The sequence below is a fragment of the Cryptosporidium muris genome, genomic scaffold, assembly GCF_000006515.1.
Source record: "Cryptosporidium muris RN66 scf_1106632373461 genomic scaffold, whole genome shotgun sequence".
NCBI lineage: Eukaryota > Apicomplexa > Conoidasida > Eucoccidiorida > Cryptosporidiidae > Cryptosporidium > Cryptosporidium muris.
This window is the reverse complement of record NW_002196576.1, coordinates 387,224-413,854: the sequence shown is the minus strand read 5'-3', so window position 1 is coordinate 413,854 and position 26,631 is coordinate 387,224. Positions and strand designations below refer to the sequence as shown.

Below are 26,631 nucleotides of genomic sequence, written 5' to 3'. Positions count from 1 at the left end.
AGAAGATTACAATATAAAGTAAATTCTTCTCTCTAGGAAATAAATTCATAAATTTAATGCGAAATACTATTTATACTGGAATGTTATATTAACTGATATATCTTCAAATCCTGGTTGTCTTAAATCAATGTTAAGGGGAGCTTTTAAAAGAACTGTTAAGAAACATTCTTTAACTATCCAACAATTATCTTCATTATCCCATTCTACTATAAAATACCAATATCTTGAATCAGTTGATATATGAACTAAAGATGGATGAAACCAAATATGAGCAAATGGTATTGAACTAGAAAATAAAGATAAGCTCCATTTCTTAATATTTCTTAAAGGGTATTGTAGTGAGTCAAGTATTTTATTTTTTTTATTAGAATCTACAGAATCAAAATTTATTTCTTTTAATAGATAATCTTCTTCATTAGTATTTTCTTGATTTATTGATAAATCTGATGTAATACAACTTCCAAATGAATCTGAACTAGATCTTACAAATTCATTTAGTCGAAGGCAATTAGATGATTTCCTTAAAGTATCTTTATCAAAACAAATATCTTCACTATGTAATGTACCTGTTTCAGCAGGATCTTCATAGACAGAACTTTCCTCTGATAATGGATATATCTTAATTACAAATTCATTACTAATCCATCCTTCAAAATCTTCTATATTTCTATCTTTTGAACTTTTTAATAAATCTCCTTGAAATGGTTGAAAATCTAGTGACTTCACTAATTTATTTAACATATCCAAAGGATCTTTATCAATAATAGAAAATTGATTAACATTCTCATCATAATATTGATATACTACAAAATCTTTATTTTGACTTAAAAGCTGTAAATATTTACTTTTGGAAATTGACCAAGGTTTAGTAGATGAGACATTTTTAATTAAATAATTTTTTATATTGCAATCTGAATGAAGATATATCTTCCATTCGTATACATTTGAAATACCATTCTTTAAAATTTCTAAATGTATTGGCTTAATCAATAAATCATCAAATAGGCAATATGGTAATCCTATCTCGTCACACAATTTCAAATCAGAAAATGACCATTCATATCTTTCATTTTGTTTATTTATTCTCGAAATCTGGAATTTTTTTATTGACCAAGTATATCCAGAAACAAATCCATCTATAATATCTTTCTTAAAGCAAACATTTGATTCTTTAATTAAATTATTTGAATCTTTTTGTTTAAATTTAACATCTTTATATGATAATAAAATATTAAAGTAATCAAGAAAACGTAATTGGGATGGATTTCTTATAGTTTTTGGAGCACCAGGTAAAAGAGAATCTGTTCTCCTAGTAGCATAATATGATAATGCTTCTTTAACATTAGAAGAAAATTTTGAGTATAATAACCATGCAGTTACCACTAATCCAGTACGTCCTTTACCACCTTTACAATGTACAGCTACAACATTTTCTTTATCAAACTTCAAATATTCAAATAGTATATAACATAAGATAAACATTGAACTTAAAGTTGGTACTTGGTGATCCGGAAATGGACAAGTAAGTATACTGTGAAAATATGTAGAAGAATAATTAGCTCTCTCATTACATAAATTTACTACTAAATGATGGAAAGGATATTTCACTGAGAAAAATAATGAGACTTCATCCAAAGGATTTCTATAAGTAGCTTCTATATCAACTGCTGGTAATCCCATTGCAATAATTCTATCTGTTATAAAAACTAAATCGAGACAGAATTCTCCATCTTCATAAAATCTTTTATTTAATCCAACTTGTAGTCTTAATAATCTCAAAATCCTCGAAAAATTAAGAACATAATTTAATAATTTTATACATCCAACTGGAAATAATAAAGGGTCATAAAAACCAATACTTCCAATTATAATACTAATTATACCATCCAAAATATCAAATACACTACGCCATTTAGTTATTTCCAACTTTTTATAATTGCAAAATATAGTTAATGCATCATATATACAATATATTGCAATTGAAAATGATATTCCTTTATATATGAAACTATATATATCTAGAAATATTGACCATAGAACTTGAATTATACATAATATAATTAATATAAAGTGACTAGCCGCACTACCAATAACTCTAGAAGCTATTTGCCCTGCAACTTTTACTATAGATGAGGGAGTATTGTCAATTTTATTCTGTACAATATCAAGTTGTTGCAATTCAAACTCACTATTTCTTGGAATAGTATCTAAATTTTCCATCTAATAAATCCCTTTTTAATAAAATTTTATATCAAAATTAAGCTGTCAAAACTATTTATAATTTAAAAAGAAAAAAAAGGTTTTAAAAAACTATTAATTGTATATTTTAATTTATTTCTCTCTTTTTTCTTTAAAAAGAAAAATGTCTTAATAGAGATTCAAAATTTCTGGATTATCTTGGCAATTCTCTATTTCCAATTTAGTTATTTAACTTTTGCAATTACTTAATCTTATATATATGTTCTAAAGTTTGTATGTCTTATTTATTTTAGTATACATTCTTTTAATTCATGTTTCTAGTTCTTTCTTCTTTTTCTCTTTTTCCTTTTGCATGCAGAATATTACTACAGCGCCAACAATACGTATTGCATGTATGTAATGTGGCGACATTTCTAAAAATAATAAACTTGTCTTCTTATTTTCCCCTCTTTTTTTTTTTTAAAAAAAAAAAATAATAAAATAAAATATAATTCAAAATAGAGTGGTAGATAATACAAATTTATAGACAAAATTTTCCAATAATTATTATTATATATAAATAAAATCCCATTTATTATACAAAAAAGCACTTTTCTTTATTATACATAAATAATATTATATTTTATATTAAAATAAAAAAAATTGTAGAATTAACCTATTTGAAATAATTTAATATAAGTGATATTATAAATTATTTAGTTAATTTAAGCCTTAATAAGATTGGTTTATTATCTTTTATTAATAGTACACTGAATAGCGGCTACTTAAAAGTAATGAAAAGGTGATAATATTCTGAAGCCGATTTCTATAAATAATTTTATTGGGATTTAAAATTTTAGCAAAATGAATGATAATAGTCCCTATGGAGGTTATGATTTAAACATTCGGGAATTTAAACCAGCAGATATTGATGGTGTACGAAGTGTTTGCTTTAAACATTTTCGTTCTTTAACTTTCCCTTCAGTATTCTTTTATATAACTCAACATGTCCCAGATATTATTGCTTTATTATTAATAGGAAAGGTATTTTTAAGTTTTAAACAGCTTTTATATTCTTTAGTTTTATATATTATATACCTAATTGGAAGATCTAGATGGGAAGTTGAATCATATATTAGGAATTGTACAGACTTAAGAAATGTTCATGAAATGTATATGATATCACCTGGATATCACTTTTGGGTTGCAGAATTAGTAAAAAGACCTTTAAAAAAACGTAGAAGTTTTGCAAATGAACAAAATACTACAAAATCACTTAATAAAGAAGAAAATGATGATAAACAAACAATTAAACCTGAATCAATTATTGTTGGTTGTTTAGGTTTAGCTCCTTATAGAGATGATCCTAAAATAGCACGATTATTAAGATTAGTTGTTGGTGTTGAAAGTAGGAGAATGAGAATAGGTACTAGATTATTAGCACAAATGGAAAATTTTGCTAAAGAATATGGTTATAGAGAAATACATTTATATACGAATAATTTGAGTACTTCACCAATAAAATTTATAGGGCAACATGGATATCAGCTAGTCCAAGTAATTAGTAGAGGTCTAATGAGAGGTGATTTACTTTTATGGAGAAAATCATTTGAACGTAGTGATGAATCATCTATAATTGAAAGAAATAATATTGGTGAAAGATTAGTTTTAGATTAGGTGTACATTTTTATTTGTATTGTTTAATTTTTAAATAATAATAACTAGTAATAATTTTTATTAATATTAAAAGAAATTAATCAAATACTTTTTTTTTTCTTCTAAATTAATAATTATATAATAAAAGTGTGAACTATTAATATATCTCTTAAAATATCTATATATTTAGTATTATTTCAAAGAGAAATATCAAAGAAAATTATATAGATAATTCAAAAATATCTTATTATAACTAAAATCTTAAATATAAATTACTTATTTATAAAATCTCTATTAATTCTTCAAAATGAACACTATAATTTCTAACAATATTATTATTGTCATTCATTGCTAAATGAATCTCAGTTTTTTTCTTAAAAAATTCTGTACATTGAAATAATATATAATCTATTGAATCAGCTTTTACATGCCATCTGCTATTTAAACCAATTATCTTCATTGTCCCAAAAAGACAACCTGTAGATCCTTTTATATTTGAATCTAAAGGTAATGAGATCTTTTGATTAAAATTATTCATAAATATCTCTATTTGAGATGAATCAACAAATACTCTAACTAATCGAAAATTAGAATTTTTATTAAATGTATCTAAACTAATCTTATTCACATTTTCTGGATGTAGTGACAATAAATTCCCCATATATAAATTTTCACTTGTATATAAATCATTTGAATTTCTTAATTCTAAAATAAATGATATCCCATCATTTTTTGAATCCATATTTATTTCATCTTCACCTTCAGCATCCATATCAGTAATAATTTGTTGAATATCATGATTTTTCTTTTTTATTTTTTTCATACCCTTTTTTCTCTTTATTTTAGTTGAATCAATAAATAAATTACCTAATATTCCAGGTGGTTTCATATTATAATCACGCCATATATACCAATAACAACTATAATCATAAGTATAACAAGAATCTCGATGAACAAATGCAAAAAAACTTAAAAGTTTATTCATATCATTATTTTCAATTGCATTAATAGATCCAAGATATAAAGATGATATAACTTGTTTAGTTATCTCAAAATAATTAGCCATTTGAATCTTAATACTATTTTTATGTCTTTTATTCCAATTATCTAAATGTTTATAAGGATAATAATATTTTATATGAGATAAATCATTTCTTATATCAATTAAAATATCTTCATTTTCTATTTCTATTCTATTATTATAATCATCTAAACCAACTTCTTGAAATCTTGATCTTAAAAAATACAATCGACAATCTGTAGATGAATCACATATTTTAAGATTATTCCATTCTATAACATCATAACATATAAAAGTATCTATTATATAATTATAAATACCATCTAGTATTGTTAATCCACTATGTTTAAATGGTGGAATATCAATTACAAAAATAGTCCAACCATGTTCATCACGAATCTCACAATATCCATTGCCATATATAAGAATACAACGAATTCCTATAGTTATTGGTGTTACTAACCATTCACCTGGTGTATAATTTTTAATAAATGTATCCCAAGTAAAAAGTGTTAAATAATTGTATTTTACAAGTTCAGATGACCATGTTAAAGCTAAATTCCATTCTTTAATATATCTTGAATTTTTTTTTATTATTTTATTATTTTCATTTCTCAAATTATTTTCTATTAAATTTCTTGAAGTTATTAGACTTATCCTTTTTTCATTTAAAAACATTTCACGTCTAGTTTTTCTGGATTCATTTAACATATTTCTTAAAGATATATCTATAGCTGATATTTCTGTATTATTATTTCGGATAAAATTGTCACGGAATTTATAATATTCATAATATAAGGATTGATGATCTTGTTTTCTATGTTCCTTATTTAATTTTAGTAGCATATTAGATTCTGTTTTTAATTTTTTATATTAAAACTATATATTAAAAATATATATATTTAACACACAGAGATTCCTTTATTAAATTTAGATTCTGTTTATTTTTAGGTAATCTTTTTTTTTTAAAAAACAAGGAAAAAAAAAAAAAAGTAGCTATGAATAAGGCGGGTATTGTCAGGAACAACTCCCATGCTTAAACAGTAGCCTAGAAGTGATTATTAAATAATGGTAAAAAAAAAAAAATTATTTTTATTTTTTTCTATTTCTAAAGTTTATATATATTTATATATATATATATAAATATATAATATACATACTTAATATATATCTAATATATTGTGTCATTAGAATAAGAGTTACATATAGAAAAAATATCTTAAATATTATTTATACTTTCAAATCTTAAAATAATCTATTTTAAAGGTTTTATACCAAGATTCTTCCTTAATTTATTCCATTCTTCAACAGATAAATTTATTTCTTTTGAATTTCTATTTATTTTATTAGGTAACAAATCTTTCTGTTCAGGGGATTGAGAACGAGAAAGTGAACGATTACTCCTACATACTTTCTTTCTTCTTATCTTATTTTCAAGTTTCATTGGAGTATATTTAATATTTGATTCCCTAGGAAATTTCAAAATACCTTCTTTAACTAACATTAATCTTTTAGGTAAATATGGTAAATCTATATCAAATAGTACATTGTCTCTTAAACATCTATCAATTAATTCATCTATACATAAAATATAAAATGAACCATCTAAATCTCGACATTTTAATTTTCTATAATCTTTATATAAAGGTTCTAAATTTATATATATATCTTTTGGAGATGCCACTAAACGCAAATATATTATTCCTAAAGCAGTTAAATATTTAAATTCGGGATTAGTAATATATTCCAAAATAATGTCTAGTGATGGTTGAATCTGTAATAGTTTGACTAAAAGGCATAAAAATGTACAAGGTCTTCTTTCTGGTCCAAAAGTACTACCTACATAATCCAATTGTATAGCTTTATCTAATATTGTCTCACTATCTAAACCAAAACATTCACTTTTCCAATATATACATGAAAATACACGATTTCTAAGAATTGAACTAATTAAAAATAATTTTCGAGTATCCCCAATTTGTTCAATCATTAAATTATATTTCTAAATTTTATTAGTAATAATAATATCTATAAATCTGTACCTAATTAAGGAATACTTTGGAAAATATTACATAAAAATTGGCGCCAAAAAAAAAAAATATTTTGTATTACCGTTGAGCGTTTTTTTGTTAGAATCCATGCATGTTTGTATATTTTTCAATAACTAAAAAAAAAAAAAGAAAAGAATTAATTGAATAGTTTTGACTATTTATATTACAAAAATTTTAAAATAATTAAGGGGATTGTGATTTTTATTATATATTATAAGTGAAATATTAAGAAACTGCATTATTTCATAAAAATATTAAGTCAGTATAAGACATTATTAGGACGTACATGTCTATTTTAAAAATGTTATTACAAGATTTTAGTGGTTATTTTAATATATATAATAAAAATAATGTCTTTAAAAAAAAAAGATGAGAAATTAATTATTGGGATAAAGTCTATAATTGAAGTTCTCGTATTTATAAGTCTAATTACATCATTATTATATAATAATTGGTTCAATGGAAATGAATCTGGACTAAAAGTAATTGGATCTTTATCAAATATTTGTTTTATAAGTAACTCAATAGAAAATTTGGAAAATAAGGAAAATATACTAAATAATTTTCAATTAATAAAACAATCATCATCATTAAAACATATTATTCCAATTATTAAAAAAAATTTAAGTCAAAAATATAAAGGATATAAAGATTCATTAATATATGAAGAATTTAATAATTTTACAAATTATTCTATATATTATTGTATAGAATATAAATATGATAAAGAATTATTTGATAATATTTTAATATTTGGGTTTTCTATAAATTATTTTATATATTTATCATTATTAATAACAATAATATCATTAATAACAAATATTTGGATAATTAAAAAGAAACAATGGAATTTTAATGAAGTATTTATTCCAATAATAGACTTTTTAAACTTTTTAATAAGTTTTTTTACAATTTTAAAGATCTCATATATAATATCTCCAATAATAATATTATTATTTAACAATGGGTTTTCAATACATTTATCAATAAGTTTTTTTATATATTGTATAGTACTTGGTATATTATTTGCAATATTTTCAATATCTCTTGCTATCTTCCAATATAGATTTGAAAAGAAAAAAAGAAATGAAGACATTAAGAATCAGATAGAACGTCTTGAAGTTGCGGATAGTTTATTAAAAATAATAAGTCGTTAGTTAAATTTCGATAACTTCTTTCTTTTTTTTTCATTTTACAAATTTAATTATTTCTAATATTGATCTATATTATTTATTAAGATATTTACATTATAACTTTCATAATACAATTTCTTCCAAATTTTCAATTTAACAAATTAATTAAATATCTAAAAGAAAACTACTATTTAATAACTTGGTATCTAATTAATACTATAGTTATTATCAAATAACTAATATCTACATTGTACAAATTTCAAAATATCAATTTAAAAGAATTCAATATCTTTCTTCTTTTAATGAATCTCTAAAATAAATAAATCTGGGAGCTAAGTCACCATCATTATAGTAACCATAAATAATAATACCTTCACAATCAAGAGATGGGCCAAGATAAAATTCTAAATCATTAAAACGTTCTAATAATACCTTAACAAAAGCTTGAGTATTTTGCATAAATTTCTCAACTCTGTCAGGATTATTTTGTTCAAGATATCCCTTTAGACGAGAAACATAACCTTTAATGTATAACATGTATTCTTTTTTTGAAAATGGTGTAGATTCTAATTTAAAAGCATCAATAATATCATTAACTGTTTCTGCATCAGTAGTACCAATTTCTACTTCACCATCTTCTGTATTATGTGAAATTCCATAATCTTCAGAGCCCTTTAGAATCCGTTTACTTTCAACTTCAAATGCAATATCCATAAATTCATCTCTACCAAAAGGAGCTAATTGCTTATAAGAATCAGATATAACCTCATCCCCTGTAAAAACGCATTTATAAACCTTCATTATTATTATTTACAAAATTATAAAACCAAAAGTATATAACAAATATATAATATATATAATATATATAATATTGTCTTTTTTTTTCTAAAGAAAAAAAAAGAGTAAAGTAGAAAGATAAAAATAAATTAAGTTAACCCCTATAAAGGTTAGAAGACATATGATAGTTAAGGTGTTGTAGGCGCGCCCATTTTTTTTTTTATTTTATCGTGGCATCTTTTAGAATTTAATATACTAATTATAATTATTAAGAGATATTATTTATCTTTTCCTTTTTTTTTTAAGAAATAAATAAAAATGAGCGATTTATTAGCTGCTGGCATTATTTTATTTACATTAGATGAATGCCATGTACCAAAATTTTTACTTTTAAGATGTTCAAAAGGAAAACACTGGTCTCCACCAAAGGGTAAGAAAATAAATAAGTTTATTATTATGTAGACATCTCCCTTAGTTAAGGTTTGTCTTTACAGGCCATTGTGATGAGCATGAAGTTGATAACTTATTAACCACAGCATTTAGGTAAGGAATTTTTTATATATACTTGTATAAAATATTGAGTTTATGTAAATTATTAGAGAAACATATGAAGAGACAGGTATAAAAAAAGATAATATTAAAATTTATGATTTTAAGAAGGTAGTATTGTAGTAACTTTTTTTTTTTTTCTTTCTTTTAAATGTTATTCTTTAATATTATCTTTCTTACAGGAAATACATTATAAAGCATGGGGAAAAAATAAAACTGTAGTATATTTTCTTGGTATGTTATATATTTTATATAAATAAAAGAAATAAATTCTGATTTTGCATTTTTCCTAAAATTTAATTTTAATATTTTATAATTTACAGGCGAATGTACAAATACAACAGTTGTATTATCTCATGAACATGATCAATATACATGGGCTTATATCGAAGAAGCCAGATCTCTTATTGAACATGAATCTTTATTTGAAATATATATACAAGCATTAGAAAAACTTAATATTGAATTTAACTAGTTATTAATCACTTTATATACTTTTGTATATCTGATGTTATAATCAAATATATCTTTATTTCTATAACATTTACAATAATAATAAACAATTGTCCAATATTTGATCCCAATATTAATATATATTAGTTATATTATTAATATTATTAAAGTAAATATTTATACAACTTAATAATAAATAGAGGTCACCTTCTTCCTCTTCCACCTGCTTTAGATTTCCTGCTTACTCTTGTAGATGTATTATTATCATTATCATAATCTAAAGGATTTATAACGGAATTATATGTTTCTTCACTATAATGAGAATTAGGTATAGTATTTGTATTTGAATCTATAATTGATGGATCCGCAATAGATTCTTTGCATGAAGTACCTTTACGATTTTTACCATTTTCTGAAATTAATACACCCGGTTCTGGAGATGGAGCTGGTGAAACACCAGTATAATGATTTGAATATTCTGAAATTTTTTTTAATACTAGAAATGTTCGAATTACTTCCACAGGATTAATTTCCAAATTACTAAAATGTTCATTGATCTCTTTACAATAATATTCTTTATCTTTTAATATATCTAAATTCCTAATTTTTTCATCTTCATTAAAGAATGCTACATATCTTCTAAAAAAGCTTGGTTCAAACTTAGTAAAATCTACAGGAGATCTATAATTTTCATTATTTAATCCAACATTATTATTATATCCAAGAATATATTCACTTTGTATTGATTTATTTTGTTCATCCTCTAGTTTAATTGGTACTTTATTTTGGATATTTTCTTCCACCTTTTCCTCCACAACATTCATTTTAACATCATTCAGTTCCATTAATAAGAAGAATTAATGTTTTCTTTTGAAGATTGTAAAACAAAAATTTAGGGAAAAGTGTAATTTCTTGTGTATTTCGAATTTTTAAGAAAATAGTTTAACTATTTCGCGCTTAAGTGTGATTATTCCCCTCTAAATAGACTTTCATACTGTAATAAATACAAAATAACTTATTATAATATTTTAGTTAAAATAATGTTAAAAGGAAAAGTTGTAATTACATTATTTAGTGATTGAAGTTAGATAATACTTTTTTTAAATATTATTGATATTATTCTTATGGAGAAGTTTTATAGATCTAGGTAAGATATAATATTGAATTTATTGAAATCTTTAATTATCTAAAAAAAGTGACTTTAGAAGAATTACAAAGAGAATATAGAAGAGTATATTATTTAAGCAAGTAATGAATGCGGATAAACACGAACTTCAAGAGATTTTAAGATCTTTAGAAGAGATAGAGAATGACAAGATAAAATTACAGGCACATCAACTATTATTAATGCTAAATCCTGAATTATCATCTAGTTTAAATAGTAATAGATCATTTGGTAATATCTTAGATATATCTGAAGAACAATTGAATCAGAGATTAATTCATCTTAATCAAATTATTGAAGAGAAAACAAAGAAATTGTCAGATATTAGAGATGAAACTCAAAGCCTAAATATAATTATTCAACAGCATAATATACCACATTCAATTCGTAATATGACTTTAAAAGAGCTTACTGATCATTGTATTAAACTAAAAAATATAATGGAAGATTTTTTAACAGAGCTTGGAGATTATAAAAACGTATAATTTGGGATTGTTTTTTTTTTTTTTATATTTTCATAATAAAATGAATACATATAAAGAAGTGGTCATAATACACAATTAAAAATACAGTTATATATTTTATACATGATATAAATTAAAATCAATATACACAAGAATCTCTTCTCTATATGATTTTACTGTTTATCAGACCTATATATATTCTTAATTATCCAGTCTCATCATTATAATTCAATATTATGTTTATCTCACATAAATACACATTAACACACATAATATTTCTTTCATATTAGAATCTCTTTTATTTAGAATATATATTCCTTATAAAAGAAGTATGAAATATCTCATTATAATTAGTGTTATCATTAATTAGCTAACTAGTATATCTGAAGTTGATGATATATATATATATATATTGACTTAGAATAAATAAAAAGGTTTTGTATACATATATAAAGTAATATAGAAATTCATTTCTTCTTAAGACCTTTATACAAACATCTTATTTTCGTGCTGCCCCTCCTGATATATAACTAAAGGAGATGTCTTTTTAATCCCGCTAAAATTTTGCGTCTCGTCTTAGATTCTGGATATCAGCAATGGACAAATTACCAGTCACAGTATCTCATCAAACCGGGCCCTGCGGGGTAATTAGTAGACATTGAGCTACTGTATAGAAGTAGTGGATAATGGAACCCCACGCTACTTGTTATATAAGGTTTTGGAGTATTTAAGGGAGATCTTTGGGGAATATATGAAACATCACGTAAATGTCTATAGATATTTGACTAGTATAGTATCTGTAACTGCGGATGGTTACAACTGACCCCTCCAACATCCGAATGGGTGTTTAGGATTGCTGGGGGCCACAGTTAATGACAATCGACCATTTGACTGGATGAATGACTGGCTGATTAATGACACAAGGGGGTTAATTGACAAGATATATCTTTAGTTATTTCTTCTGATGAAGTAAGACTTACCCCTAAAGATATTGAATATTATTATAACGCAAACTGAATTTGTTTATTTTTGAATGCTTTTTATTTATTTATTGCTTTAATTATAGTTTCCAATATTAAATATATATGCAAGATATTCTTGGTAAGTAAGATATAAAATAAAGGTTTCACACACAAATTGTGTATTTGTTTAAAGTAAAATATATTACTGAGTATATTGTTAAATGACATTTGACTATTCTTATGTATAGTGATTTCAGAGCTTAACTGATTACTTTGACTATTCAATTTGAATAATTTGGTTTACACAATTGTATTGTTAAAAGAACTTAATTTTGTTATTGCTGCAGTCTCTAGGTTGGTCTAAAGTTTTATATTTTTCTCTAATTTTCGGAATGATTATTATTCATAATGAAAGTAAAGAGACTTTTGTGGAAACGGAAGAGGTTAATAAGTCGTCATCATTATCTCTAGATGAGGAGTCTGTTGACACTTGTGTGGGTCGATCTGAACCACCATCCGTTGTTATTACACCTACTGGTGCTAGTAAATGTAATTCTATAGATGATGTGACGACTTGTACAACAAATGGTAGTGATTTGATGACTCCTATTGAGAATGGAAGTAATATTAAGCGACCAAGAATTGATGATTCAGATAAAGCTGTTGCGATTGATAGTCCTATGATTAAGCAAGATGAATCTTCATCTGAATCTATGATAGAATCACAATGTCTAAAATTTCAAACTATGAATACTCCGAATACACCAGGAAATTCATTACTTCAAACATTATCACCTCATATGCTAGTAATGGATCCAAATTTTGTACTTTCTACAAATGCTTTATTACAGAGTGGACAATATGGAGCAATTAGTGCTGCTCTAGGGTCAACTATTGGAACTTCACCATCTGGTATTTTACAAACTCCAGGATTAAAATCACAAATTATATCAGAGGATCAGGCTAATGAAGGGGGGTTTGAGATTGCAACTAAATTTACTACGATAAATCAGGGTGATAATAATGTAGGCAGATTTATATCTAATATAAAAGAAAACCATCAAAATAGTGATACATCTGCTATTACTTCAAAATCTACTACAGCTTCAACTTCACCAATAAATCAACACAGAAATTGTAAAGAATCTAGTGACTGTACAAATAATAAACAGTTATTTTCTCCTACAAAACATTTATTTGATGAATTATTGCAACTTGCTGCAGTTTCTTCTGGTGCTGCTTGTAACTCACAAATACCTCAACTAGAACATAATAATATTCAACACATACAGAATTTTAGCTTTGTTCCTATGTATAGTGGTAATAGTTCTAGTGGTGATAGTATTAATGGAATATCTCCTTCATTAACCCCCTCATCTCCAAATAATAATCCTGTAATTTCTCAATTACTTTCTAATCAAATACTTTCTAGCCCATCTTTACAAGCTACTCAAGCACAGTTATTGACTAATCCATTTTTATCTAGAGCGTTGGGAGCAAATTTTAATTGGCCAATGGGATCTAATAATTGTAATCCTATGAATAACTCAAATGTAGCTAATACAGCTACACTTGCTGCATTTCTAGCTGCAACTTCACAACAACAAAATGGTACTTTAAATAACCCAAGTTTTACTAATAATCATGTAAGCCGCTCTATAAATGGAAGTCCAAACTCAATTTTACTATCTATGCAATCTGCAACTCCGTCTGATGGATCAACTTGTGATAGTTCTCAATTTTCAGTTAGTAATAATGGTACATCTACTGCACCAATGATACGTATTAACAATGCGAATAATCACAATCCAAATACAACACAGAATAGTTTGGCATATTGGCCTATAAATAATAATATTATGGCATTACTAAATTCGGGAGATATTCCATCTGCTGTAACTGCTCTTAATAGTAATTCCTTGAATTTACATGGTTTTTTACAGTCTCCCTTCTTATCTCATACACCTCGAACTGATGATTCGAGAATAACTAGAAATATTCATGACATGACTTCAGTGCAAAATTCACAAAATCAAGCAAATTGTATGTCATTACTTGCAGCTCTACAATCAAACATAGATCTGACAACTTCTAGTCCTGCAGCTCTAGCTGCAGCAGCTACTGCAGCGCTTGTTAATGCTACTGGTAATTCATCAGCAAACTATTCTATCATTAATAATCAATTGGAGTTTGATAATAAGTCTATTAATAAGAATACATCTAGTTCCTCTTTAAATAGACCTAGTCATTCATCACGTTCAAGTACTGCTACATCTTCTGTAACTGCAGCGGCTGCAGCTGCTTTAGATCATTTGGATGTTGATTGGGATAGTGTTGGTTTGAGAGAAGCTGAATTAGCTGCAATAGAAATTTGTAAAACAGCCAGTAGTTTATTTGAAACTACTGATGAAACTACTCCAGTTCCAAACAATCCTTCTGCTATTGGGGAGGCTATATTAACTGCTTCTCAGCTAACAATTTCAGCTAGGGCTATGTTGAAGTTTGTAAAGAGTTTAACACCGACCCAATTAGGGATTAATTGGCATGCTTGCACTCAACGTTTTTGTGTTACATATACTACAAGGGATGAACAAAATCCTAGAAGCTGGACTTTAGGTGCTTATTCTAATGGGAAATTGCACTATAAGTACTTTGGCCCGAGATCTTGGACAATATTGGGACTTAAAGAAGCTTTAAGAAAAGCATTTAAAGCTAGAACATCTCTACTTTTAGGACAGGGAATTATTGAAGAACCTGAAGATACTGGGCTTAGTAAGGAGGAGCTAACATATCACGCTAGACAACTATTACAACAATTACGTGATTCTCTGGGTGTGAAAAAAGGTAATGTTCATAAAGGCCTTTATATATCATGGCACCCTAAAACAAGGAGATTTGTAGTGGCTCTTAAATCTTGTGATAGTGGGAAGACTATATACAAATATTTCTCTCCTAAAGAAAGATCAATTGAAGGAATTAAAACAGCCTTATTAGATGCACATCAAATGGTTGTAGCTGCTTGCCAGTAAACATATTAAGGAGATCTTGTGAAGTGTTAATTATGCAGGATTTACTAAGTACTTTAAGTGATTTATGTAATAATAAGTGGAACTATTTTATAATCATCAATTTACTATTGGTCAACTATTAAATAAATATCAAATACATATACTCTTTCTATACTGCTTCATATTTCTATCAGGAAATATTCATCTATATTATTATTTTTAGGAAAATTAACATTCCTAAAGAGATTACTGATTAATATTACCATCAGTATTGCAGAAATAGAAATCCACTTTGTTAGTGATTACATATACTTTACCTATCATTATTAAACAAATTGTCAATTTATTTATAGTGTATTCATAGATATCTCACTACTGGGAATTCACACTATCAGGCTATATATAAATGCAATTCTGTGATATAAGCCGTATTTAACTAAATAATATACACTGAATCAATTGAAGTTACATTTTCGGCTTATAAATATCTTAGGTATTCATTATTTCTGACCAAATCTTGCTAGTTTTATTCTACCCTATTCTATAATCTCCTAATTTTATTACCTAGATATTAGGTGCTTTTTAGTTAGGTTTAATCTAACTTATTTACAGAGAAATTATTTGATATAGAATATTTGAATGCTTATGAATTTTCTTGTGAACTAAGATTACTAATGAAATTAAACTAATTTGAAGTTAATCTTCAAAGTTACTGTCTAAAGTCTTCATTTGATTCATTCCAAGTGTTTGATGTTCCATTAAGTGAGAAAAAGCATTTATATCCATAGATTCTTTATTAATAGAAATATTGTTCAGTGAAATATCTTTGCAATCTTCTATAACAATCTTCTTGTTCTTTTTATTTCTAGGTTTTTTAACTTTCTCAGTAGAATCTTTCAATGCAATTGATGAGGACTGATCATTTTCATTTTGTAGGCTATTTATTCCAGCAGGTTCAGTTTGTGATATATCATAGTTTAAACTATTACTATTAGTACCATTATTTATTGCACTCTTTCTTGATCTTTTTTTACTAGGAGTTCTTGTAGTATCTTCAAAAGATTTATCAGATATTTGTAATGTAATATCAAAACTCGAATTACTAGACTTTAAATTTTGGTCTTGTAGTAAATCTTGAGATTTCAAATCTTTTTCAGAAATTAAATCTGTATTATTCTTCGTAACCTTTTGTATAGCCTTATCTGTAGCTCTTCTATAATTGTACTTATTTTGTAATAGCCGTACTTGATTGAGGAAGAATCTATATGGAATATCTTTAAGCTTTTGGCCATTATACTGTACACCTTGAAAACGTTTAAGAATGTATGTACGTATCATAGATTCAAGTCCTTTAATTCCATTAGCAGGTATTGTTTCTTGTTCTCTTTGTACAGTCTTTAATAGTACATTTGCAGAGATTAGGTCTTTGTATACATTTCGAAGCTTGTTTATACCATAAATATAATCTAACAGTGCAATCCCAAAATCAAATACCAAGTCACATGGAATAGTTTTTAAACAGTTCTGGCCTTCTTCCTTTATTGGTAAACTTGCAGGTTGTGTATATGATAAATGTGATTCTTCATGACTACACTTTTCTACCCCTAATTTGACTTTATTAGCCGATCTTTTTATAGGAGTATCTAATATGTGCTCAAATTCAGAAGAACACATACTTTTATGCTGAGTATTTATAGATGATTCAGGCTTAGTATCATTTAAAGAAGCTACAATATCATCTTGAGTTGTCATATCATATTGGCTTGTTTCTGCATTGTTTCCATCAGTTATTAAATGGTGCCTAGGAGTTACTAGTGTGTCTTTAATACCTGAGTCTCTCATTTGATTTTGTGTAACTTCACTATTAGCTTTATTATATTCACTAATAAAGCTACATGTTACTTGATATCTTGAAGAATTGTCATTAATTTGAGAATTTTGCAGCTTTTGTAAATTATCTAAGGACAGGGTATTCTCGATTTTTTCTAATTGATTATCTGAATTTTCTTCGTAATTTAAATTATATTCCAAAGTATTTTCACCAATTTCTATAGAATTTTCAAATTTCTGAGAGTCCTTTATTTCTAATTCATGAGGTTTTGAGCATTCCAAGTTCAGGTTTAAAGTACTATCAATGGATAAAGTATTCATTTGAGATTCATGTTCACAAAATTTGCTTTTGTTTATTGATGAATGAGTTTCATTATTTTTTATTTCCTTAGAATTTGATAGTGACGATAGTACTATTGTATTTACTCCTCCCTTAAGTAAATTATTTGAGTTATTAGATATTGCAGAATTGTAGACCGAAATAGCATCTAGTATACGTTTAATATACTCAGGAGACTTCATTTTAATACAAGGATAGGTCTTTATTACCTCATATGCATTAAAATTAAATTGATATAGGGCTTCCTTATTGTGACTAAGTATCAATCTCGCCCATTTAGAACGAAAATTGTCGAACTTTTGTAAAAGATTCAAAATAGTAGTTGAAATTCCATTACTTCCAAAAGCTCCATGGGTCTGTTTTTTCTTTAGATTTAAAGGTAAACAAATATATAGAGCATCCCATAAAATCTGTATCAGCTTAAAATCATATGGTGCAACTTCACTATAATCTGTATATATTGAAGAAAATAGTGATGGAATTCTACAAAGTATTGGATCACGCTCAATATTTGAATTAATAATACTAATGGCCTCATGTAGCTCATGCAAAGTTGCAATTTTATCATACTTTACATTTCCATTTTCGTTATAATAATCTTTGCAATCTTTGTAAGCCTTCTGAAATGTCTTAAGCTTTTCTTCTAAAATCTTAAACCATTGTATAACCATCTTCGGTGTTCTATTAGGAAAGCTGTAAATTTCATCATTTAAATTGGAGGTGTTACAATTAACAGATTGCTGTGGTAAACTAGATGAGGATAAGTCTGCACATTGTATTGAAGGTGTATTGTTTAAAGTCGTTTTTGGAGAGTCTTGTATTGAAACTGGTATATTACTTTTAGATATATTACATATTGTGCTATTAATACTATTGGCACCTTTATTTGCACCACTATTTCCATTTTTATTTTTTTTTGAAGAGTAATTCCAGCAATCAGATCTTAACTGAATTAGTAATTTAGCAACAGGATTATTCAAAATATCCTTAAGAGTCCAATTCTCCTTTTTTTCTAAATTACCATAAGAATCCATACTATAATTAACTTGATTCTCATCGTCATATAAAATAGAACCTAAACTTGAAGCTGAAGCCCCATCATAATTTTGACTATAGTCATTCATTGGATTATTATCACATATAAAATCAGTGGGCTGTGAATACTCTACATGAATTAATTCCGAAGTTCGTGTAGATGTATTTGTAGAACTTTCATCATTATCTATTTTATTATCATACCTATCGTAAAGCTCTTCTAATGATAATCCAAGATCATCTACAAGATCAGAATCATCAATGAAATCATCAAAAACATCATAATAATCTTCTCTACTCCTTGCTCCTGCATTTCCACTAGTCATTGTCATTGGATTAAAGTAGTAATCACGAGGATCACACAATAATCCTTGCTTAGTTAATCTAGCAGACATATCTTGAACTCTTCTACGCAAAGCATTATCTGTACTACTTTGGATTTTATTTTTGTTCCTAGACTTTATTGTATTTAAAAAGCTTGTTACATCTTCGTAGGTCCTTTCTTCATTGTAATCCTCTTCATTATTACAATTTTTAATATTACCATTTATATCTGTTGTCTTGGTACTAGCATTTTCTTTAATATTTTCATTCAAATCTTTGAAATCGGAGTTTTTTGAATCAGATATGCAATCTTCCTTTAAAATATCATCCCATAAATGACGAGTAGTATGCTTACTTTCTTCCTCAATATTCTGTATCCCATAAGCTTCAATACATAAATCTCTAAATGATATTATAGTAGGAATTTGTACATGAATTCCAATGTCATCTGTAACAGTGAATCTAATCGATTCCTTCAGAATATCAATATTTAAAGCTAAACCGCGGCGAAATTTAAAAGAGTTATTCACAGACATATGATCACTAAGCTCTTCTTCAACTATACTAGCATCATCTTCAGCACTAGGTTCCACATAAGGTATATTATCTTCCCTGTATATCAAATCTTTAATCTTCTCAGTATCTCCTTGTTCACATTCTATATTACTACTATCTGGATCCATTCTATATTCTTACTACAACTACAATATTGTAGTTTACTAGTATACAAGTTTATTCTAATGTTGCCACACTTGGCGGTAAAACTTAACCAGCATAATTGAACTTAGACGAAAGTAACAAGTTAAAATATAACTTAATTAATCAAACAGTTAAGAACCTCTCATTTGACCTTTTTTTCTAAATTAGGATATCCGGACAAATTAGTATGTCTACAGAATCCATAAGTACTATATTAAAGAGCATACACAAAGCTATTATATGTTGAAGTAGGATGAAATATCATCAATATCTTTGTGATATTTATATTTAAATATTAATGATCATTAATCAATAGCTATATACAAAGACCTCACAATTTCCTAACTAGTGTCAAAATATTTTAATTATTTTGTGTAATCAGAAGTAGTCTGATTACCAACGTTACTAATATTGCTAACACTCACATCTTCTGATTTAAGATTAGAACGCAACCAACTATCTAACTTTCTCTGTTTAAATCCCTTCGAATTTTCATCGTTACTTCCATTAATAGATAGGTCTTCACATTTATTATGAAAGTCTTGATTTAAATCTAAATTCTCCATACAGAAATCTTTATCCATAACCTCTTGAATTAAAGTAGAATTAAAACCACTATTTTCTGATTTAGAATCTGAATATAATAAGGGAGTAGTATAAAATTCTTCATTCGGCTGTGAAAGGGGTATTTGAATTACATTTGAGTGAGTAACTACTCTATTTCTGTCTTCACTTTTTTCATACAGTGACTCTTCTTCAATATAATTACCCTGTTCAGTAGAACTGGAGTACCTTTCCAAAGGTATTGGAGTTTCTAGACTTTCCTGAGAAGCTGAATTATATTCATTCTGACCTCTATATGGAGCAGGATAACCTACACTATCTTGAGATGAATTAAAAAATGGAATGCTGCGTCTATAAGGAGTTTCTTCTACAGTTTCAAAGTGGAAATCCTTATCTACTGTTACAACTTCGCGATTCTCCAAAGATGTTTCCATAGTTGACTTCTTAATACTTGTCATTGTAAGAAATCCAGTCTTCTTGGATTTTGCAGAACTTGAAGACGAGTTCATATTACTTGAGATATCACTTTCAGTACTATAATTTACACTTTCCTGACCTTGTTCAAGGCTATTTCTAGACTTAGGTATTGGTATTGAAAGTGAAGAAGATAATGATAACTGATTCATAAAGTCAGCATCTTCATCATAAGAGCTGCTAAAAGAGAAATTTTCGTTAGATACCCACTTTGAGTTTAGAATTTTATCAAGAGGCACCACATCCTTTACTATATCCATATTAATATCATCTATTGCTGATATATCATCACTCATGAATGGTGTAAAAATTTCTTTATTCAATATTTTTATTAAATTATTGTTTGTACCAATTGCTAAACATGGAGAGTGCCCCCCCACATTTATTAAATTATAAAAGCTATTTTCATAATGCACCGCTTTCATAGGTACCCGTGGCAATTCCACGGGTATCGAGTTAAATTGCAAACTTTTTTTCCAAGCTACACATTGAAATAAACATGAATTAAATTGTTCAGAACACAAAGTAGAAAATCTTAGCACTTTACTATTTTCTAATTTATAAATACATAATTTTGATCCAGAGTTAATTGGCGTGGCAAACCAAGATCCACATGAAGATAAAGAAGGGCGATGATTATACTCTACATTTCTTGATGAAAACTGTTCAGTATAATCCATTGAAATGCTTGAATTGCTTCCACTTTCTTCAGGATATAAAGTCGCCAATTTCACAGAGTTCTGCAAATTCAACAACGAAGGTATATCATAAATTAAGGCAACACCGCGAGTTGTCTGAATTGCAAGTTTTTGAAAGCGTTCATCTCTATTCATCCATATAATTCCACAATTTAAATTATTATTAAATCTTTTACTAACTTTATCTTTTACTTGAGGAGAAAATGTCAACAATGCCTTAGGATCTTTATTGCATGAAGATACTTTACGAATATCCCACAACTTAATTAGGCCATCTGTACACCCACTTGTAGCAATGTAATAATTTCCATTTAAAAATGTCACTCCGCTTATTGATGTTCCCTTACTTTGTATAAGTAATCTTTTTTTTGAAGTACGATGTTTCTTTATTATAGAACTTGCACTAGATAAATCATGGATGCTATGAATCCCTACTAATTCAGATATTGGATTAGATACAACTTCATATATTTGAGATTCTATATTGTCATCTATTTCATGGTTTGTATTTATTTTAAGGGATCCAAGTCTTTTTAGGGCTTTATTAGAAAGAGTTCTATCATCATGAATATACAAAGCTCCATCATTCCCAACTGTAGCAATAATTGACTGATTCTGAGGTGCAAATGCAAATTGCTTAATCCATTCTTTGTGTGCTTTAGTTTTCCAAATAGCTTTAGTATATTCAATATCTAATTTTACTAAGAAACTGTCTGTTGATGAAGAATATAAATAATTCTCTTTGGCAAAATTATTGCTATATACAGGCTGAAATTTTATATCTGTAATAGTTCCATTGTGAATTTTCTTAGAAATGAGCAAAAACCTGTCCTGGGAAGTATTTGTATAATTGTTGGCTGTATTATAAAGAGACACATTACCAGAAGTATCTCCTATAGCAAGTGCATCACCATCCAATATTTTTTGTGAAAATGTCATAACCAAAACATTACCATGGATATGATTAATTGTTTGAGCATATCCTGATATAAATTTATCATCTGTAATATTTTTTTTATATTTCAGATTAGTAAACTTATTCTTGTAATCTCTAAACATGCTAAGAGCTCTTAATTCAGTTTGGTCTGGTAGACCATAAAAATCGGAATATTTCAGTAGTTTTTCTACTTCAATATATTTCCTGAATACACATGGAAACATTCATACTATTTCAAAATACCTTTAATTTAATAACGTTAATTAGCTTATTATTGTGTAGTTGGCACACGCAGGCTTGTTTTGAAAGATTATTAAGTCTTAGCGGTTATTTTTACTAGCCCCTAATTAAAAAGTGAATATATAAAGTGACAAATCAAACTTTCTCTGTAATCTCTTCTTCTATATTGCTATCACTATAAATGTACTTTTCTATTTCTGCTTCTTCATATATATGAGTATCCTTATTTTGAGAAGTGGATGTTTCAATCGGATGAATAAATGACTGTATTGAACCCCTAGTAGTAGTTCTATAATAATTATTTGCAATATTACTGGGTATTCCACTTCCTATGGTTATCAGTTTATTTATGAAATCATTAACTTTAACAGATAGTACAAATCTCCGTTTGTTTCTAGTTTCTTTTTTAGGTGATTGTCGATTTATAGATGCTAGATACAGAGCAGATAAACTTCGTTCCCCTGATAAAAATATCATAGCATGTCTAATTTGCCCATTAGACCATCCAAGTCCAAGATTCTTAACTAAAGATGTAAATGTTTGAAGATCTATACCTGTAGAAGATGTTGGATTAACACCATAATTTACTTCAAGATAATCCAATAGTATAGAAACATCTAGATCTCCCATAAAATAATGCTGAATAGCATAATAACAAACAGAAAATTCAGCATCATCTAAATAATTATCTTTATCATAATCAAAAATCGTGAGAATTTCTTCAGCATGTTCTGCACAGTAATATAAGCCTTCAGATATTAAAAAGTACTTAATCGTATATATATCAATTGCCCAATTATTAATATCCTGAAGAAAAAAAAAAAGTTAATTAAGATATATTGAAAAACAGCCTATATATATTAGAAATAAGAGCTGTTAAGTTTACATATGATAACAGCAAAATTATTATAATATGAAATATATATTGAATTAGAATATCTTTTATATATTGAGAATTTAAGGAATAGTACTTTAATTGTATTAGTTGATTCTGTGTAATGATACATATCTGTATATAAAATATTAATAGTTTCAATATTACTTTTAGTTATACCAATGATAGGTTTTGAAAATAATGAATAATCAAAACTTGTTAAAATATTGTGCCAAATATAATGTTTGTTTTTATAAAGTTTTCTTATTGTTATCATATCTTATTATAATTTAACTTACCTTTGTCTTAATTGGTACATTGCTAATAAGATAATTCATTGTATTTCTACATTTGATTTGTAGATCCCAAGGGGCTGTTTTTGAAAGTAAACTATAATGTCTTCTTTGAATTTCTCTATATTCATCATTACCTTTTGTGAAACTATACATAAAACTTGCAAACCTTAAAGCCTCTGCAACTTGCAATAGACGTTCTATATTTTGACTTTTTTGTATATTTAAAACTTCATCCAATACAGCCTTGTCAGCCATTTGGCCTACAGAAGTACATAAAAGTAGAGGATAAATAATAAATACTAGACAAAAATGTTGTAATCCAAAAATAATCCAAATAGAAAATGTAATATAGCGATGTTGATTATACCATAAATCCTTTTGTATGTATGAAAGATGTGCAACTATAGATATTAACAAAAGTTGTAGAAAATAAGAAGCCTGAAACCATCTTAATAGCAAATCTGGACCATTTCGCTTAAATAAAAACAAGTTATCATGAAGTGAAGGAGCTGCAGTTCCACATAATATAAAATTCAAATATCTTTTAAGCCTGCAAAATAATGAAGAGTGTTCTCCTATACACATATCAATTTTATTATTTTTATAACGTGGCATGACTTCTTCATATTCAATTTCTTGTTGTGGTATACCAACATCTAAACTATATTTCAATTTTAAATATCCTAATAAATTTTTTGGTTGTAATTGATGTTTAATTATTAAAGATCTCAGCCAAATTATTAATGAAAATGCAAACAAGGTTATTGAGATTTGAAAGCATATCATAGGCTCTGAAAATAAAGACGAAGAGAACATACTAATACTATTGGTTTTACCATTCTCTTCATAATTATTTGTAAATATAGACCAAACTATTGTACCTATCAAAAGCAAAAATGACAAAGTCGAAATTGGAATTCTAATTAATGTTATAGCTTGAATCAATAGTTTAGCTCTCAGATATTCAGTAAAATAAACACCTGCTACCAAAGAAGTTGTAGGATCTGTCAAAGATACAAGCCATGAAGAATTAGGACCATCAAAAGAAGATACAGTATCACCACTCACTGTGCTACTGAAAGATCCGTAGTTATAAGTTGCAACTTCATCCATAAAGTCATATCTTAAGGCTATAAAATGAGCTTTAGAATATGTTAAAAATAGTTTATTTTGCCATATCCAAAAATTATTCCAAATCCCAACTGCTTTATAATATATTTTTTTTACTAAACTCTCCTGAGGTTTCATTATTAATATCTTTTTTGACTTAGATTTTCCTGAAAAAATTAATCCACTCTTTTTCTTCCTTCCTATAGATGACTTATCAATATCTAAATCAATTGTCTCCTCAAGTTGGTTCAATATACCTACATCATATCCAATATCATTTATATTTGAATTCTCAAAATCTGTAGAGCTGTCGCTTTCTGTCATCATACTTGTATTATATCTAAGCAAAGGTAACCTTGTTTCATCAACAATACTATTATCCAAGTTCTGGGATTTCTCATCCTTGTGTGATACAGATGTCACAGAACTTTTAATATCAATTGAAGCTTTCGAATTTCCTAAAATTGTTACTGGTATATTATTACATACCCCATTACTGGATCTAGAATAATCTGCTTCATCTACTTTCATCTCTCTACTTCTCTTAAAAATGTGATTAATATTATCTAAAGCTTTAATTAGTGATCCTAAGTCTGTATCATCAGCATAACGAATCCACTTCTCCAATATTTTCACACAAATCGTAAAGTATAATACAAATATGCAGTACCAAACAAACATCACAATATTTATTATCATCACATCATTAAATCTTGCACTCAAATTCGCTGCTGTCCAACTAATAGATCCCTGATTTAATACATTTGTAATATCTTCCTTCATATTATCAATTATTCCATGAGTATTCAAATTCTGGAGTCTTAGTAATATACTGCGTACAATATCTACAATTCTAGTAGTTAAGAAGCAATAAGATAATGCCAGTGCTACAAATATGCATGTTACTTGTCTAAAAACAGTGTCCATTACTTCCTGAAGAAATGAATCCTTCTTATTTCTTATACGATTAACTATACAATCTCTAATAATCAATGTTGTTATTATACTAACTATGATCAATAAACCACTTAATAAGAAATATGTTGTTATTACTGATTTATCAATAGAATATACTTCTGTTGATTCTTCATTATGTTGAAATTCATCTGATATCTCAGTACTATTTATTGTTTCATTATTTTCCTTCATTTTATTTAGATTCTTATATTTCCTAGACTTTTTTAATTTATTTAATTCTTCATATTTATGAACCTTTCTAGCTCTTGACTTATTTTCATCTTCTCTCTTAGATTTAACTTTCATAGTTTCTTTTTCAGGTATGATTACATTATTATTAATATTATTCCCATTAGAATGTATTGTATCTTCAAAATCATTGTTATCAGCTATATCAGAGTTTTGATTGTTAATAAATTCTGATAGTATCTTGTTATTTACTATATTATCACTATCTACGAAATTTAATTCATTATCTTGAAATTCTAATTTACCTGTCAATATAGATTTATTAAAGTATGGTTCAAAACTCAAAATATAAGATATGTTATTCAATAATAAAGTAACTAACAAAATAGTTCCACTCCATTGAGCAGACTTCCTTAATTTCATTTTAATAAACTAGCTTTGAAATGCCAGCTTCACTATGTTAATATTTTGTTAATAATTTGACCAATTATATTTAATTGTATAGCAGCATTCACTTGTTAAAGATAATATTATCATATAATATAAAACAGTCAAATTCCTATAAGTACTTGTAAACACCTTATCTTCACATTAACTTTGACAAGAAAAGCCAGAATTAGTTGTTTAAACTTTATATTTTATATAAT

The 26,631-nt window shown here is 26.7% G+C and overlaps 13 protein-coding genes across 13 annotated transcripts, besides 27 other annotated features; 5 read left to right on the top strand and 8 right to left on the bottom strand.

Annotated features, from left to right (window-relative positions):
* Positions 1 to 66: 66 nt before the first annotated feature.
* CMU_001680 (dual specificity phosphatase, catalytic domain-containing protein) lies at positions 67 to 2,220 on the bottom strand (the record flags this gene model as incomplete). Its single annotated transcript, XM_002141610.1, has 1 exon — positions 67 to 2,220. One exon carries the CDS (start codon positions 2,218 to 2,220, stop codon positions 67 to 69), a length of 2,154 nt encoding a protein of 717 aa, XP_002141646.1.
* Positions 880 to 906: a sequence feature (AT_rich).
* Positions 1,171 to 1,236: a sequence feature (AT_rich).
* A 12-nt stretch (positions 2,221 to 2,232) lies between the features above and the next one.
* Positions 2,233 to 2,261: a sequence feature (AT_rich).
* Positions 2,262 to 2,272: 11 nt separating this feature from the next.
* Positions 2,273 to 2,337: a sequence feature (AT_rich).
* A 311-nt stretch (positions 2,338 to 2,648) lies between these two features.
* Positions 2,649 to 2,907: a sequence feature (AT_rich).
* Positions 2,908 to 3,042: 135 nt separating this feature from the next.
* On the top strand, positions 3,043 to 3,855 carry CMU_001670 (acetyltransferase, GNAT family protein; the record flags this gene model as incomplete). The annotated part of the gene is made up of 1 exon (XM_002141609.1): positions 3,043 to 3,855. The coding sequence occupies one exon, from the start codon at positions 3,043 to 3,045 to the stop codon at positions 3,853 to 3,855; it is 813 nt and encodes a 270-aa protein (XP_002141645.1).
* A 6-nt stretch (positions 3,856 to 3,861) lies between these two features.
* Positions 3,862 to 4,123: a sequence feature (AT_rich).
* On the bottom strand, positions 4,115 to 5,701 carry CMU_001660 (uncharacterized protein; the record flags this gene model as incomplete). Its single annotated transcript, XM_002141608.1, has 1 exon — positions 4,115 to 5,701. The coding sequence occupies one exon, from the start codon at positions 5,699 to 5,701 to the stop codon at positions 4,115 to 4,117; it is 1,587 nt and encodes a 528-aa protein (XP_002141644.1).
* Positions 5,437 to 5,492: a sequence feature (AT_rich).
* An 11-nt stretch (positions 5,702 to 5,712) lies between the features above and the next one.
* Positions 5,713 to 5,761: a sequence feature (AT_rich).
* Positions 5,762 to 5,912: 151 nt separating this feature from the next.
* Positions 5,913 to 5,957: a sequence feature (AT_rich).
* A 14-nt stretch (positions 5,958 to 5,971) lies between these two features.
* Positions 5,972 to 6,035: a microsatellite.
* Positions 6,036 to 6,064: 29 nt separating this feature from the next.
* Positions 6,065 to 6,120: a sequence feature (AT_rich).
* CMU_001650 (PRP38 family protein) lies at positions 6,111 to 6,845 on the bottom strand (the record flags this gene model as incomplete). Its single annotated transcript, XM_002141607.1, has 1 exon — positions 6,111 to 6,845. The coding sequence occupies one exon, from the start codon at positions 6,843 to 6,845 to the stop codon at positions 6,111 to 6,113; it is 735 nt and encodes a 244-aa protein (XP_002141643.1).
* Positions 6,844 to 6,891: a sequence feature (AT_rich).
* Positions 6,892 to 7,004: 113 nt separating this feature from the next.
* Positions 7,005 to 7,093: a sequence feature (AT_rich).
* Positions 7,094 to 7,230: 137 nt separating this feature from the next.
* Positions 7,231 to 7,274: a sequence feature (AT_rich).
* Positions 7,257 to 8,063, top strand: CMU_001640 (uncharacterized protein; the record flags this gene model as incomplete). The annotated part of the gene is made up of 1 exon (XM_002141606.1): positions 7,257 to 8,063. One exon carries the CDS (start codon positions 7,257 to 7,259, stop codon positions 8,061 to 8,063), a length of 807 nt encoding a protein of 268 aa, XP_002141642.1.
* Positions 7,514 to 7,731: a sequence feature (AT_rich).
* Positions 7,847 to 7,867: a sequence feature (AT_rich).
* A 22-nt stretch (positions 8,064 to 8,085) lies between the features above and the next one.
* Positions 8,086 to 8,159: a sequence feature (AT_rich).
* Positions 8,160 to 8,321: 162 nt separating this feature from the next.
* Positions 8,322 to 8,840, bottom strand: CMU_001630 (translationally-controlled tumor protein, putative; the record flags this gene model as incomplete). The annotated part of the gene is made up of 1 exon (XM_002141605.1): positions 8,322 to 8,840. One exon carries the CDS (start codon positions 8,838 to 8,840, stop codon positions 8,322 to 8,324), a length of 519 nt encoding a protein of 172 aa, XP_002141641.1.
* Positions 8,839 to 8,912: a sequence feature (AT_rich).
* Positions 8,913 to 9,060: 148 nt separating this feature from the next.
* Positions 9,061 to 9,136: a sequence feature (AT_rich).
* CMU_001620 (hydrolase, NUDIX family protein) lies at positions 9,135 to 9,840 on the top strand (the record flags this gene model as incomplete). Its single annotated transcript, XM_002141604.1, has 5 exons — positions 9,135 to 9,246; positions 9,311 to 9,359; positions 9,416 to 9,476; positions 9,548 to 9,599; positions 9,689 to 9,840. The coding sequence occupies 5 exons, from the start codon at positions 9,135 to 9,137 to the stop codon at positions 9,838 to 9,840; spliced, it is 426 nt and encodes a 141-aa protein (XP_002141640.1).
* Positions 9,437 to 9,472: a sequence feature (AT_rich).
* Positions 9,605 to 9,685: a sequence feature (AT_rich).
* Positions 9,841 to 9,947: 107 nt separating the features above from the next.
* Positions 9,948 to 10,017: a sequence feature (AT_rich).
* A 4-nt stretch (positions 10,018 to 10,021) lies between these two features.
* CMU_001610 (uncharacterized protein) lies at positions 10,022 to 10,663 on the bottom strand (the record flags this gene model as incomplete). The annotated part of the gene is made up of 1 exon (XM_002141603.1): positions 10,022 to 10,663. One exon carries the CDS (start codon positions 10,661 to 10,663, stop codon positions 10,022 to 10,024), a length of 642 nt encoding a protein of 213 aa, XP_002141639.1.
* A 152-nt stretch (positions 10,664 to 10,815) lies between these two features.
* Positions 10,816 to 10,860: a sequence feature (AT_rich).
* Positions 10,861 to 11,069: 209 nt separating this feature from the next.
* CMU_001600 (uncharacterized protein) lies at positions 11,070 to 11,468 on the top strand (the record flags this gene model as incomplete). Its single annotated transcript, XM_002141602.1, has 1 exon — positions 11,070 to 11,468. One exon carries the CDS (start codon positions 11,070 to 11,072, stop codon positions 11,466 to 11,468), a length of 399 nt encoding a protein of 132 aa, XP_002141638.1.
* A 10-nt stretch (positions 11,469 to 11,478) lies between these two features.
* Positions 11,479 to 11,510: a sequence feature (AT_rich).
* Positions 11,511 to 12,801: 1,291 nt separating this feature from the next.
* Positions 12,802 to 15,438, top strand: CMU_001590 (uncharacterized protein; the record flags this gene model as incomplete). Its single annotated transcript, XM_002141601.1, has 1 exon — positions 12,802 to 15,438. The coding sequence occupies one exon, from the start codon at positions 12,802 to 12,804 to the stop codon at positions 15,436 to 15,438; it is 2,637 nt and encodes an 878-aa protein (XP_002141637.1).
* A 675-nt stretch (positions 15,439 to 16,113) lies between these two features.
* CMU_001580 (uncharacterized protein) lies at positions 16,114 to 19,629 on the bottom strand (the record flags this gene model as incomplete). Its single annotated transcript, XM_002141600.1, has 1 exon — positions 16,114 to 19,629. The coding sequence occupies one exon, from the start codon at positions 19,627 to 19,629 to the stop codon at positions 16,114 to 16,116; it is 3,516 nt and encodes a 1,171-aa protein (XP_002141636.1).
* A 294-nt stretch (positions 19,630 to 19,923) lies between these two features.
* Positions 19,924 to 19,945: a sequence feature (AT_rich).
* Positions 19,946 to 20,010: 65 nt separating this feature from the next.
* On the bottom strand, positions 20,011 to 22,542 carry CMU_001570 (uncharacterized protein; the record flags this gene model as incomplete). Its single annotated transcript, XM_002141599.1, has 1 exon — positions 20,011 to 22,542. One exon carries the CDS (start codon positions 22,540 to 22,542, stop codon positions 20,011 to 20,013), a length of 2,532 nt encoding a protein of 843 aa, XP_002141635.1.
* Positions 20,988 to 21,024: a sequence feature (AT_rich).
* Positions 22,543 to 22,693: 151 nt separating the features above from the next.
* Positions 22,694 to 26,407, bottom strand: CMU_001560 (uncharacterized protein; the record flags this gene model as incomplete). The annotated part of the gene is made up of 2 exons (XM_002141598.1): positions 22,694 to 23,365; positions 23,732 to 26,407. The coding sequence occupies 2 exons, from the start codon at positions 26,405 to 26,407 to the stop codon at positions 22,694 to 22,696; spliced, it is 3,348 nt and encodes a 1,115-aa protein (XP_002141634.1).
* Positions 23,458 to 23,509: a sequence feature (AT_rich).
* Positions 26,408 to 26,631: the final 224 nt, after the last annotated feature.